This window comes from Xenia sp. Carnegie-2017, unplaced genomic scaffold (assembly GCF_021976095.1).
Source record: "Xenia sp. Carnegie-2017 unplaced genomic scaffold, XeniaSp_v1 HiC_scaffold_20, whole genome shotgun sequence".
Classification (NCBI taxonomy): domain Eukaryota; kingdom Metazoa; phylum Cnidaria; class Anthozoa; order Malacalcyonacea; family Xeniidae; genus Xenia; species Xenia sp. Carnegie-2017.
The window spans coordinates 5,570,035-5,585,371 of record NW_025813483.1 but is presented as its reverse complement, the minus strand read 5'-3'; the positions used below and the strand labels follow the sequence as shown (position 1 = coordinate 5,585,371).

Below are 15,337 nucleotides of genomic sequence, written 5' to 3'. Positions count from 1 at the left end.
AACGATGTAGGGCGTGGTCCAAATTAGAGAGTTAGAAAATATTGGTGGTGGTTTCACAGGTAGGGTTTAATAACAGTGTGTGTACTGGGTCTCAATTAAAGAGTAAGAAAACATATTGGTGGTTTCATGGGTAGGATTAAATAACGATGTAGGGCGTGGTCCATTAGAGAGTAGGAAAAATATTGGTGGTGGTTTCACAGGTAGGGTTTTATAACAGTGTAGGGCGTTGTCCCAATTAAGGTGTTTAGTCTAGAAAGTTTTGTGATGTTGCCGGTCATGGTTATTTAAAATTGTTCATTTAAGATTTAAGATTGTCTATACGTATAACATAAACATTTTGTAGATTTGCAGAGAAGAAATAACAAACCTTTTTATTTAAGATTTAAGATTGTCTATACGTATAACAGAAACATTTTGTAGATGTGCAGAGCAAGAATAAACTTTTCATTTAAGATTTAAGATTGTCTATACGTATAACATAAACATTTTGTAGATGTGCAGAGCAAGAAATAACAAACCTTTCATTTAAGACAGATTGCTTTATACGTATAACATAAACATTTTGTAGATGAGCAGAGCAAGAAATAACAAACCTTTCATTTAAGATTTAAGATTGTCTATACGTACAACATAAACATTTTGTAGATGAGCAGAGCAAGAAATAACAAACCTTTCATTTAAGATTTAAGATTGTCTATACGTACAACATAAACATTTTGTAGATGAGCAGAGCAAGAAATAACAAACCTTTCATTTAAGATTTAAGATTGTCTACACGTACAACATAAACATTTTGTAGATGAGCAGAGCAAAGAAATAACAAACCTTTCATTTAAGATTTAAGATTGTCTAGACGTATAACATAAACATTTTGTAGATGTACAGAGCAAGAAATAACAAACCTTTCATTTAAGATTTAAGGTTGTCTATACGTATAACATAAACATTTTGTAGATGATAGACAAAAATAACAAACCTTTCATTTAAGATTGTCTAGACGTATAACATAAACATTTTGTAGATATGCAGAGCAAGAAATAACAAACCTTTCATTTAAGATTTAAGGTTGTCTATACGTATAACATACACATTTTGTAGATGAGCAGAGCAAGAAAAACAAACCTTTTATTTAAGATTTAAGATTGTCTATAAGTACAACATAAACATTTTGTTGATGTGCAGAGCAAGAAATAACAAACCTTTCATTTAAGATTTAAGATTGTCTATACGTATAACATAAACATTTTGTAGATGTGAGAGCAAGAAATAACAAACCTACCGTTTTGTCTTTGTCACTTGACTCGCTTTATGTTCAAGTTCTTTCTGTCTTTCTTCCTTATACAATTCAATGGCCTCCATGATTCTTTCAGCCTAATGAAAAGATAAGAGAACAAACATCAACATAGTAACCTCCAGACGTATATTATATATTATACTGTAATATCCTCCAAATATCCCTATCATACTGTATTATCTTCCAAGTATCTATATTCTACTATAATATCCTCAAAGTACCACGTCTCAATGTAAGCTTAAACACTTGGCCTCATATATGCACAGTCTTCACATGTCTTTGGTGTACTACAGTTTTCGATATATCTGTATAATTTTGAGGTATCTTTTAGGTACTACAGGGGGGACTGGGTACAAAACCATTAAAATTAACTTGCAATGCTAATACAACAACAAACTAACTCCTTTGACGTTTCGATAGTTTTCTTGCCAGCTTTAACAGCTTCTGTGTCTTGTTCACCTGGAATCGAAACAACATCATGGTTTAAATAAATGAATTTATTTAGTGCAATAAATGCAACTTCCACAAGATATTTCCATAGTGAAAGTATATAACAAATACAGACTAGTTGGGCTCAAGTTGGAACATACGTATCTCATGTTACATAGTAAAAGAATCTTATAATTGTTTCAACTCCTGTTACGGTGCCTTCTTCGTAAGCTGCTTCCTCTCCTAATTAGAAAAATTACAATAAACATTGAAAGTACAGGTACTATATGCATATTTTGCAGCTCCAGCAACAGATCTATGTATAGTACCATTTCTCCTCCTCGACAAACAACGGTTCGTCCGTTCGTTCCCAGAGTCTAAACGATTTATCATGTGACCCACTGATCTATAAGATGAAATACAATGCATGTTGAACTGGAGTGATAAGAATAAGGGTTGATCTTTGAGTAAATTGTACTCCTATTGATAACAACGATTTTCGTTGATTCTTTCATTCATATCAAGCAAACTCATGTTTAACATTATCTAAAACTTCCATATTTGACACTTTCATTCATATCAAGCAAACTTATGTTTAACATTATCTAAAACCTTCCATACTTAACACTTTCATTCATATCAAGCAAACTTATGTTTAACATTATCTAAAACCTTCCATACTTGACACTTTAATTCATATCAAGTAAACTTATGTTTAACATTATCTAAAACCTTCCATACTTGACACTTTAATTCATATCAAGTAAACTTATGTTTAACATTATCTAAAACCTTACTTATGACTTTAATTCATATCAAGTAAACTTATGTTTAACATTATCTAAAACCTTCCATACTTGACACTTTAATTCATATCAAGTAAACTTATGTTTAACATTATCCAAAACCTTCCACACTTGACACTTTAATTCATATCAAGTAAACTTATGTTAAACATTATCTAAAACCTTCCATACTGACACTTACAACAAAGTCGCCATTATCTAAAACCTTCATACTTGACACTTACAACAAACTCGACATTATCTAAAACCTTCCATACTTGACACTTACAACAAACTCGACATTATCTAAAACTTTCCATACTTGACATTTACAACAAACTCGACATTATCTAAAACCTTCCATACTTGACAATTACAACAAACTCGACATTATCCAAAACCCTCCATACTTGGCACTACAACAAACTCGACATTATCTAAAACCTTCCATACTTGACACTTACAACAAACTCGACATTATCCAAAACCTTCCATACTTGACATTTACAACAAACTCGACATTATCCAAAACCTTCCATACTTGACACTTACAACAAACTCGAGTTTATCCAAAATCTTCCATACTTGACACTTACAACAAACTCGACATTATCCAAAACCTTCCATACTTGACACTTACAACAAACTCGACATTATCCAAAACCTTCCATACTTGACACTTACAACAAACTCCCACATTATCTAAAACCTTCCATACTTGACACTTACAACAAACTTCGACATTATCTACAACCTTCCATACTTGACACTTACAACAAACTCGACATTATCTAAAACATTCCATACTTGACACTTACAACAAACTTGACATAATCTAAAACCTTCCATACTTGACACTTACAACAAACTCGACATTATCTAAAACCTTCCATACTTGACACTTACAACAAACTCGACATTATCTAAAACCTTACATACTTGACACTTACAACAAACTCGACATTATCTAAAACATTCCATACTTGACACTTACAACAAACTCGCCATTATCTAAAACTTACATACTTGACACTTACAACAAACTCGACATTATCTAAAACCTACATACTTGACACTTACAACAAACTCGCCATTATCTAAAACATTCCATACTTGACACTTACAACAAACTTGACATTATCTAAAACCTTACATACTTGACACTTACAACAAACTCGACATTATCTAAAACATTCCATACTTGACACTTACAACAAACTCCACATTATCTAAAACCTTCCATACTTGACACTTACAACAAACTCGCCATTATCTAAAACCTTACATACTTGACACTTACAACAAACTCGCCGTCATGGCTGATTGCAAGACTCCATATTTCTGAATGATGACCTTCTAAGGTCGTAACATGAAGAAATCTGTCAGCGTCCCAATATTTTATCGTTTTATCTTTACTTGCACTGAAGAAATAATGAGTTTTTGGCACGAACTGCACGGCCATGACACTAAAAGAAGATTAAAGCTGTTACAATATAAATAGCGAATATACATGTAGGTATTACTAGGTGTAATGTTGATATCATGAGAATATAAGGTACATAATGAAAGTACATGTAGGTATTAGGAAGTGTAATATAGATAACATGAGAATGTAAAGTATACAATGAAAGTACATGTAGGTATTAGGAAGTTTAATATGGATACCATGAGAATATAAAGTATACAATGAAAGTACATGTAGGTATTGTAGGGTGTAATGTTGATAACATGCGGGTAAAAAATATGCAGGAAATCTACTTATAAAACAATTGAGGACGTGGTTTACTAGTATGTTATAGACGTACAAGGTATGGTGATGAAAAAACAATTATGTAATCAGGGTAAGAGGGTTAAATAGGGTATAATGACGATGCCAATAGGATAAGAGTGTATTGTAAGGATATAATCGACTGTTTCAGGCTATCATATATTACCATCATAAAATTGCGTATCTATCATTTAAAATTACATTGTGCGTACCTGTCATCATGGGCGAATATTGATTTGCGACAATGACCAAAATCCAAACCCCAAATCTTAATGTTCTTGTCAACGCCACCAGAAACAAGGAGAACGTTATCCTGTAAAAAATGAATCAAGGATAACAAAAATACGAATCCAAAGACAGAGAAAAGTTTCAAAAATAAATAACGACGCCATTGAAAAGCGTTCACTAATACAAAGTGGTCAAGAGATGGACCGCTACACGCTCTACACTTTCACAACAGAGGATTGGTAAAAATTACATGGTCATACGTAGTTGACATTAATAATTTCATTACATTGTCATAATCATCGTTCATTTTATAATTCCTTAGTTTACGTCACAAACCTAAACTTCCTCGTTTGGGTTTAAAGCAACATTGAAGAAAAGCTTACCCAGCAAAATTTACATTCTTTTGAACTGGCGCATAAATTATTAATGCATTATTTAAAATTGATTCACTTTGTAATTTTATTTCGAAAATATCTAATTCGAAAAGCTATTGCGAAATGACTTATTTACAGCTTGGTAATGTATCTTTGTGTATACGTATTTTTCTTGTATTTTATGTGGTAAAGTTCTTTCAACCAAAATAAAAACATATTATAAAACATGATATCAAAAAGGAGTTGGAAGCCGTTCTGTGAGCTTGAAAAAAACAGCATAATTTTAGCTGCGACAGCTAAAACGGATGTGACGTATAACAAAATGTATGACGTAGGCTAAGGATTCTTCTCACAAACACAATCCACTGCTATCAAATACGACAGTCAAACGTTGACACTTTGAAACACATGTCATATGAATAAAACGTACCGTTGATATATCCATGGTAACAACTGGTAATTTATGACCATAGAGGGATAGGAAGAACTAAATAACGACGCGAGAAAAGTAACCACATTTATAGAATGAATACAAAAGTAATTAGGATAAATGGACAGGAAAATGTTTATTCAGTTAAATTTTTGACACTTCTGTAAATCAAATTATAACGTTGATGGAAAGCATACATTAATCCAATGTTACGTAACTAGCTTAAAGTCAAAAATATCGCCTTCTTTTTACAAGAGTTGATTTTTTAGTGAATTCTTTATAGGAAAAGGAAACAGTTCTAACTCAAAGTGCATTTTTATCGTGATTCATAGAAAAAAAAATGGGAGAATTTCGTACAAGGAGTCTACTTTAAAGTGATCTAAAGCAATAAATGAAAATATTCTGACAACTGCTATCCAATACCATCAACTGCTATCCAATATTATCAACTGCTATCCAATATCATCAACTGCTATCCATTATCATCAACTGCTATCCAATATCATCAACTACGTACAAAAATATTTAATAACTTACCTTCAATGTATCAGTGAAGAAAATTTTCATTGTAAAATCAAGCAAAGCCACGGCAATAAACTTTTGATTTGGACTGCAACAAATTTTGGCACGCGATTAAATGAAAGATCATAAGTAGGTATACCCTCCCCACCCCCACAGGCGAATATATCAACAACTAACCTGAACTTTACACACATTACGTCATCATTCATCTTTAATGTTCGCGCATGACAAATACTTAATCTTTGACTAAACAAAAAAATACAAAATGAATCACCCAATTGTACAACAAAATACATAAACCAATTAGACAATACTGAATCATAAAATTAGAAAATGTTAAGCTGAGTTTGAACAAACAAAAAGCGGATGGTCACATTTAACCACTTTTCTTTACAAACATCATAAAATGCACAAGAAAAACAAGAGAAAAAACTTTAGAACACAAGCTTCAACAGAATTAGTACATGAAGTTGTTTTTTCTCCAACAGACAATGGACATTTTTCGTCTTACAATGTTAAAAAAGTGAGAAAAATCACGTTGAGTGCAAACGTTGCTTTACATGGAAACTATTTGATACCTTGTCGTTGAATAGTTCTCATCCGTAATCAAATCAAATTCCCAAAATTTTACATCCTTGTCACCACTTCCTGAGGCAAATAGCGTCTAGAAATTGATAAAACCATCATTTCTAGATGTGCGTAGTCTTGAGCTCCCTCTGAACGATTCACTGAAAGAAGGGAATATATGAGGACGGGGGGGGAGAAGTGAGGCATACGTCACTTGTCTCTTTAAGAAGTTACAAAATGACAAGCAGCAGAATAGCTTAAGTTTGCCGACAAAAAGATCGCTGCTATTTCTGTTAGAGAAATAATCGAAAGAAAGCATATTAAGAAGGGCATGGCAGTCCATAAATTTTGTCAAAAATGTTACTTTCCAACGACTGGACCAAAAATATGTTTTTAAAATGAAGTAAAGTCCCTTACATTATCGGGAGCTAAACACAACGACCAAATAGCACCATCGTGTGCGTCCACAGTTTCAAGCAATGAACCAGACGAAACGTCAAATATTTGGAGTTTGCCAGCCTGTAAAGGAAATTTAGAGGGTTAACATCTTACATTGTCTCACTACTTTATAAAGTCATATTCATTAATCCTGAATACCTTAGTACCAACAACAACGTGTCTGTCACATGACCTTACATTGTCTCACTACTTTATAAAGTCACATTCACTAATGCTGAATACCTTAGTACCAACAACAACGTGTCTGTCACATGACCTTACATTGTCTCACTACTTTATAAAGTCACATTCACTAATCCTGAATACCTTAGTACCAACAACAACGTGTCTGTCACATGACCTTACATTGTCTCACTACTTTATAAAGTCACATTCACTAATGCTGAATACCTTAGTACCAACAATGACGTGTCTGTCACCAGGTACAAAAAGCGAACTTAGACAATAACCAGAAGACATTGTTCTGATGCATTTCTGAGTCGATCTATAAATTTGTTAGAAATATCGTCACAGGCTGACATAGACAAAGTCACTCTTTCGACCCACAAACAATGATAGTGAAGAGTACGCAAGTGTGTTACGGTAATTTTACATCCTTCAGGATGCTATTTTAATCCTTGCATAATGGTTTTTTTTTAGTAAACTTTGACTTTTTTCACCTCCCCACCCAATTTGAAATTACTCGCACCTTATTCCCCTAAAAGAAGGAATGATTATCCTGTTGGTACAACTTGATAAAAATTAAAAATATGCATTATTGTATGTTTTAGTTAAAGAAATTGCAAGCAAATACACATACACAACTTTAAAAAATCTGTTTATTGTACCTGTTCCACAATTTAACACTTTCAGCTGCGCCAGAGAGGATGCAGGAATCGTCGGAATTGAATGACAAAGTCCTAAAGTAAGAAAGCTAGAGATCAATCAGATGAAGTGAGCTCTTGCAGTATGACGCTTCAAAAGGCACGTAAGATTTAAGACTTTAACTTATTGTCATCACATTCCAGGTTAATTGAGATCTACGTAGCCACATACCTTACATCACTACGATGACCAGGTGTCTTTATGGAAAGTATATTAATTGAATCTTTCTTTTCTTCACTGAAGACATGAAACTCTACGCTGTTGTTGTGTAGTAATAATGAAATCTGTAGAAATTTAAAAAACTTCTTATTTCAAGTGGATGCAACTAATTCCATACTATCCAGTATACTACGCATTCTTTACATGTACAATCAAATAAGATGATAAAAAATGACGAAAGACTATTTCTCATCGTTCAAAATGACTATTTGACAACAGTTGGAATTATACAGAAACATCAATTTAACACATCCATAGTTCTCAAATATAAAAAATAAAATCGCGGACAAAAATAATGAGATACCTTTAGATCATTATTTGAATTCAATGCAAAGTCAAATGACCTAATAAGAAAAAAACAATGTTTGTATTTTATAATGGCGGGAAAGCAAAACAAGTGAATGAACGACGTACGTACATATGTACGAGGAGGACTAGAAATGACTATTCAATCATAAAAATGGTTTAAAATAACTTTTTTATTCCGCCATCTTGAACAAGCAATTTTTGAAACTGACATTGTAAAACGGCTTAAAAATATTGCATTTATGAAAGTGTTAAAACAACATTGATTAATTTCAAATAACGATAAACTTTGTCTGTGTTATATTTAAGAAAAAACTTCCGCTGAGAAAAGCACGTCTAGAAAAATTCTCTCTCTCACACAAAACGCTTGACTTCCAGAAGCGAATTACAATGTTTGTACTCCATACATCATTTTACCTTATCTTTGAGGTCGCTTTAACATCGGGTAATTTTATAATCTCGTCTTCGACGGTGGCTAAGACGTTTTCAGAAACCTGATAAAATAAAAGTAATGTTAAAACATGTTTCAAAAAAAGGACAAATAGTGCGTAAATACACAATTAAAATGTTGGAACAACGCATATCTGATTCTTTCCTTCGCACTTCTGTTTCTACATTTTCAAAATCTATTTCATTTCAAGCAACAAAATCAAATATGCTCCAGGATTTTGACATAATATATATAAGAAGTATTCACAAATAAAGAGAATTATCACAATGTTACAGAAACGAGGCAAGATTGTGATGTCTTAGCGTAAACTACGTATATTTTGATTCGTCAAAATTCTTTGCACATAAATTTCACGTAACAAAAATTATCTAACCGTCAGCTCGTCGGCTTCCAATCCTTGTGATCTAGGAATAAATAATGGTAAAAAATATCACATGTATGAGAATAAAAAAGCTTGAATACAGTTTTAAAATTTCAACAACCTTTGCTTCTTTAAAATCTTTTTTCGTCTTTTTGCCAAGCGTTTTTTTAATTCGTCTTCTGATGCAAGACGAAACATTTCTAACGTAGAATTAGCACCCTAAATAAATAAAAATTATCTTCACATAACCACATCTTTTCTTTAGTCCTCTCGTGAAATAATAAATATTGATTATATTTTGTAAAAATCATTCATAACCGTGAATGTTTTTGACATACGTAAAATACTACATTCTCAACTTGGTTATCATGAAATGAATAATGACAATCTATGGTCGACATTAGAATGGAGTTTTTCCATTGAAAACTGAGCAATATTTGCTACTGCAAGAATTTCTGCTGGGTTTGTAAAAATTGCACGAAAATTACTCAGACAGTTGCTTTTATAATGAATATTTCCTCACGATGTCAACACGACTCTCGGTGACCGAAGCAAAATTGATATTTAAATTAAATATTTTCTTTTCCATAACTGACTACCAAACCCACTTCTTAGAAAGCTGTGCGTTGCTATTGTCTAGGGTTTTAAATAGTACAATGAAATACAATAAGCTATAGAATTATAAAGAACGAAAACTTAATGTTTATCATTGATGTTTGATTAATCCAATCAGAAAAGCCATTTATAGTTGATACTAGGTTGTAACATAAAGCTGAGCAGTAGCCACATAATGTTCATCATCTCCATAACAATTTTTTACAATCCAAATCCCACATAAAAACTTCTTACATAACGTACGTACATGACAACCAATATAAGTTCGTGAAAGATCGCAATACAGCGACACTACGCGATCAGTTGAGCTTCTCATGACAGAGCCAATCATTGTACACGAAAGCAATTCCTATTGAAATTCGAAATATAGAAGTTAAAATCCGAGTTGAAACTAGAACTAAATGCTTATTTATGAATTTAACACTAGACTAAATGCTTGATGCAGTGGTGACAGGTCTAATGCAGATGGCCAAATTATAAACACAAAGTTTATTAGAGATTTTATTAGTTTAACTTAACATAGTAATATTCACAAAAATCGACAACAATCCTATGCACAAATACCAACCAACATTCCTAATACTGTATACCTCACAAATATTCACCAATAGTCCTAATTTACCTCACAAATATCCATCAACATTCCTAATACTACCTCATACACTAATTGTGACTTAAGATCTCAAAAACGCTTATTTTCCCTTTGGTTTCCTAAATTTAAGTAGCATCCATTATTATCTCTCATGCATCATGCAAGACAGCGAAGAGAAATGACCAACAAACACCTCTTATGTACCTCTATTTCCCCTACATCATCCTCGCTAGATTGCGTTGCTGTCTTTCGTTTTCTCGTTTCTTCGCGTCTTTCTGTTCTATCATCTTTGTACTGAATTTTCCAAACTCTCAATTCACTATCAGCACAACCAGTAATTAACCTTGTTTCATTCTTGACGACGACAAAGCCCCAAACCTTAAAAAAATGTACATTACAGTGACTTTATTACTGTTCCTAAATCCCTGTTTCTAGCCAAGTATTCATCCTTATTCTTTTACGGAGAGTGAAGAGTAGACAACTCCTACATCCTATCATAACAACAAATTCATAGGTTTCATTCACCTCTGTTTTATGACCAACCAAGGTAAGAAAACAATGCTGTGAATCAAGATCCCAAAATTTCACGAAAGTGTCTTTGGAACTAGGAAAGACAAAACCATTAAACATAAACTAGCAAAGCCATTTAAGATGAAAATAGATCTTCTACATTTACCTAGTTATAAGAACATTTTGAAAATGAAGAAACCGACAACAAGTCACCATTCCTTTATGACCTTTAAGTCTGAAGAAATAACAAATTTAAGAACATTGTGGTCATACATACATACACATCATTTATCTCTTTCTTAACAAACATTACTATATAATAAAGAACTCGCTAACTTTGACATTTCTGTCATATGATACATAGCTTCTAAGCTTTACAACATACATACAGTATGTATGCAGGAGGCAAGACCTTAGTTCAAACATTTCACTGTAAGTCAGTACGTCATACCCATACACTCAGTTCATAAGTATTTAGAAAGCCATACCTGACTTTTATTTAGTAAGTCATACTCCCAATTTTATTTAGTAAGTCATACTCCCCACTCTCAGTTTGTAAGTCATACTCCCCACCCCCAGTTTGTAAGTCATACTCCCACTTTTATTTAGTAAGTCATACTCCCACTCTCAGTTTGTAAGTCATACTCCCCACCCCAGTTTGTAAGTCATACTCCCACTTATATTAAGTAAGTCATACTCCCCAGCTTCAGTTTGTAAGTCATACTCCCACTTTTATGTGGTAAGTCATACTCCCCACCTCTCAGTTTGTAAGTCATACTTCCACTTTTATTTTTTATTTAGTAAGTCATACTCCCCACCTCTCAGTTTGTAAGTCATACTCCCACTTTTATTTAGTAAGTCATACTTCCACTTTTATTTAGTAAGTCATACTCCCACCTCTCAGTTTGTAAGTTATACTCCCACTTTTATTTAGTAAGTCATACTCTCACCTCTCAGTTTGTAAGTCATACTCCCACTTTTATTTAGTAAGTCATACTTCCACTTTTATTTAGTAAGTCATACTCCCCACCTCTCAGTTTGTAAGTTATACTCCCACTTTTATTTAGTAAGTCATACTCTCACCTCTCAGTTTGTAAGTTATACTCCCACTTTTATTTAGTAAGTCATACTCCCACTTTTATTTAGTAAGTCATACTCCCCACTCTCAGTTTGTAAGTCATACTCCCCACTCTCAGTTAGTAACTTATACCTCCAACACTTTTAGAAAGTCAATAACATAAAAAACATGTAAAGAGAAATACCTTACTTTGAAATATCAACATAATCATAACTGCGTAAAAGCAGTATTGATAATGCACATTTAATGAATACCACAAGTTTTTTTAAAGGAAAAATGTTTCAACATCTCATGATGACACCTTCATATAAATACACTCATCATTTATTCTAATCAATATTTCATTGTAATATTTATATATAATCTACTCATAATTGTATAAATTGTATCACTGTATCATATTAATCTTATTTATATTCATCACATACATAATACTCTTTATTACACTGAAGATGGCATCATAAGACGTTGAAACATGTTTATTTCAAAAGACTTCTCGTATAACATTAAATGATCATAATTGTACCTGAACATTCCTGAGTCATTAATTATATCCCAAACAATCACATCTGTATCCTATAGTGTGGCAGAAAACAACACAAATGAATTGTTCACATTTTATAAACTATACTTCACAATTTATGGCAATTGATTTAAGTGTCATAAAAATCACGATTAAAGAATACCTTTGATCCAGACACCAATTTGACACCAGTATAATCATAGTTAAGAGCTGTAACTGCTGTCTTGTGACCACTAGAAGAAATTCATGTTAGAAGTAGATCGTCCAGGTTGGTATAGTCCTGAGAAGGACTGTTTTGTTGTTCTATAGGACTTCTCAGGACTATACCAACCTGGACGATCTACATTTGCAAACATGTAACGATATCTCCGGTTCAAACCATTTACTTTAGAAGAAATTCAATGAAACAAAAGATGAAATAATTTTTTAATGTTTCATTCAAGATATGGCAAGAATAGAAAATGCCTAATGAAGATGATTGCTTTGGCATCTTTGAAAACATTAGTGCTGATACACATCCATTCACCAGAATTTATAATTTTTACACTAAAACACAAGTCTACCCTTCACTCCACAGTAATGCAACAGTGCAACATTGACTACATCACTGCTTGATATTATATTTTTAGGGACGACACTGGTTGTATTGACTATTCTTATAGTTTCAGAAGTTTCCATGCAAATTTACAAGGCCTTTAAGGTTCAATTATCTCTTATTGACTTTGTATACTGAAATTTGAAAACTTTCCATGTTTCTTTTGTTTGAGAGCGTGTAAAAATGTCTTCAAGTCAGTGTGCGAATTAACAGTGTGCAATGTGCAATTTTCGCATTGTTTTAGCTAAAATGAAAACAATTGCACATCACTTTTTCAAACGATGTGCAAAAATCAGCGGCTTTAAAAAAAACACTAAATCATATGAATTTGTTCACGTTTGAAAATATTAATTTAGCAATTAGCGCTATACACATATATAATAAATAACGTAATATCGATTTGATTATGCCTCTAAAGAAATACTTTGGTCAAAAAAATTGGACATCATTTTTTTAGAACTAATTTGCACACTGCTTCAAGTAGTAGCTTGTTTACTGGCAAATTTTCCCAATTGAATTTTGAACTGCTTTGTGATTGGAACACAGAAGTTGCAATGGCAAACAAAAGGCAAAATAGGGCAAAATGCACCATCAGCAACATCTGTACAAGTTGTAACCCTCTCCAGGATACTTCTTATACCTTGTTGCTTGCATTGTGGGTCTTGAAGTTGGAAAATTTGTGATTGATGTGCCTAGCACATATATTATAATAGCGTGCTGAGTTATATTAACTGTTTGTTTACCAAAGAATTTTTTGAAATGAGTTTTGGACTGTTTTGTAACTGGAAATCAGAAGTACCGATGGTAAACAAATGGTTGAGCATAGAACAAATTTATTGAAAAATATATTCCATGAGAGGAAATGTACCTAAATGTCACTGAGGATGTACCATTATTTATATTCCAAATTCTGATGACACCATCGCCATACCTAAAATTAAAAAAAAACTGCAGGTGGAGGTGCATGTATGCAGGTTAAGCTTTACATTCTTTTCCCTGTAAGCAGTTGCAAATTTATTACATACATTAAGATCAAAAGCTGTTCAGTTTTCAAAAGCAAAGAAAATTATTTTATATTAGCAAATTTTATTACCTGTTGTCAAATGGATATAATTTATCTAGTCTAACAAAGATGTAGAAATTAAAATAGTTTGGGACTCGTGGGGAATGTACACCAATGATTTTCATTTTTGTTAACATTACATACTGTACTGGTTGACTGACATATTTTTCCTGGATATCAAGATCTTTCATGATACAAGGGGAAAGGGTAGGATCTGGCTTTTATATGTTAGGAGGTACAGGATCTGGCTTTTACAAGCAAGGGGTCAGAGCCTCTTCCCCTGCCTGACCTTGTGTTTCTTACAACCATACCTTTTACTGTTGAAAGTGTTGATTAGCCACAATGAAGTAAATATCCGGCATCAGTTACAAGACATAATGAAATGCTATATTATTTAATTAGATAAGTTGTTTTACTCACCCAACAGCAAGATGTTCAGAGTCAGGACTGAGGCAGAGACATGTCACTTCGCTCTTGTTACCTTGTAAGACATTCACCTAGACATTTAGATAAGCATATCATAAAAACAATTTTTAAATAGTGGAAATCTAACATTGATTAAAGGTTTCAACAATTCTCTTCAAATACTTTTTCGCCAAGTCTAGCGTCCCAAATATATACATTTTCTAGTGCGGGAACAATCGCGCGGCAAATTTCACGTCTTTTCTCGCCACTTTGAACAAGACACAAATTAGCTCTAGCACTTCCCACTACGCCAAAGTTTCCAGCTTCGACGTAACGCAGATACGATTTTGTTAAGACCATTTTAAAGGAAAACGAAGAGTTCTAAATATTGGAAATTCATCTTGAACTACAACGAATTATCTTCCACCCGATTTTCACGTGGGAATTTATGGCGTAAGATTTCCGGCAATATAGACCTGGAGGAGAAAGGGGGGTGTCGTCCAATGGTATCTTCCAATGGTATGTCCCACAGTGGGGGAATTTACTAGACCAGATCACGACCAGCTTCATTAGGTCAATATTGGGCGCTGATTGAAAAAACGCTAAATCTGTAGCTTCAATATCAAATTTTCATCATACACAACCAGATATTTTTCCATTGCTAATATGTGTATGCAACTGGGATATGGTATATCTGACAAGTACAAAAATGTTGTTTGGCCTGTTTTGATCATTTCATTTCAGTTAAGCCTGTTCTCCAGTCTCCACTAGCCACGTATCGTAATGTATTGTAGCAAAACGTAAAATGGCGCATGCGTGCTTGTGCATATTGACCATCAAATTCATAAGCACGCATGCGCCATGTTACGTTTTGCTAAGATACGTTACGATACGTGGCT

General features: G+C 33.1%; 1 protein-coding gene across 1 annotated transcript; it reads right to left on the bottom strand.

The window, feature by feature from the left end:
- Positions 1-2,039: 2,039 nt before the first annotated feature.
- LOC124441552 (WD repeat-containing protein 3-like) lies at positions 2,040-14,863 on the bottom strand. Its single transcript, XM_046992028.1, has 25 exons — positions 14,622-14,863; positions 14,454-14,530; positions 13,839-13,901; positions 12,539-12,608; positions 12,379-12,428; positions 10,941-11,009; positions 10,790-10,868; positions 10,469-10,642; positions 9,920-10,021; positions 9,179-9,276; positions 9,070-9,100; positions 8,663-8,739; positions 8,244-8,283; positions 7,892-8,004; positions 7,684-7,755; positions 7,545-7,586; positions 7,247-7,340; positions 6,815-6,916; positions 6,409-6,494; positions 6,008-6,076; positions 5,846-5,918; positions 5,309-5,365; positions 4,489-4,589; positions 3,809-3,974; positions 2,040-2,129 (listed from the first exon to the last, which is right to left on the bottom strand). Exons 1-25 carry the CDS (start codon positions 14,796-14,798, stop codon positions 2,040-2,042), a joined length of 2,172 nt encoding a protein of 723 aa, XP_046847984.1. The 5' UTR covers positions 14,799-14,863.
- Positions 14,864-15,337: the final 474 nt, after the last annotated feature.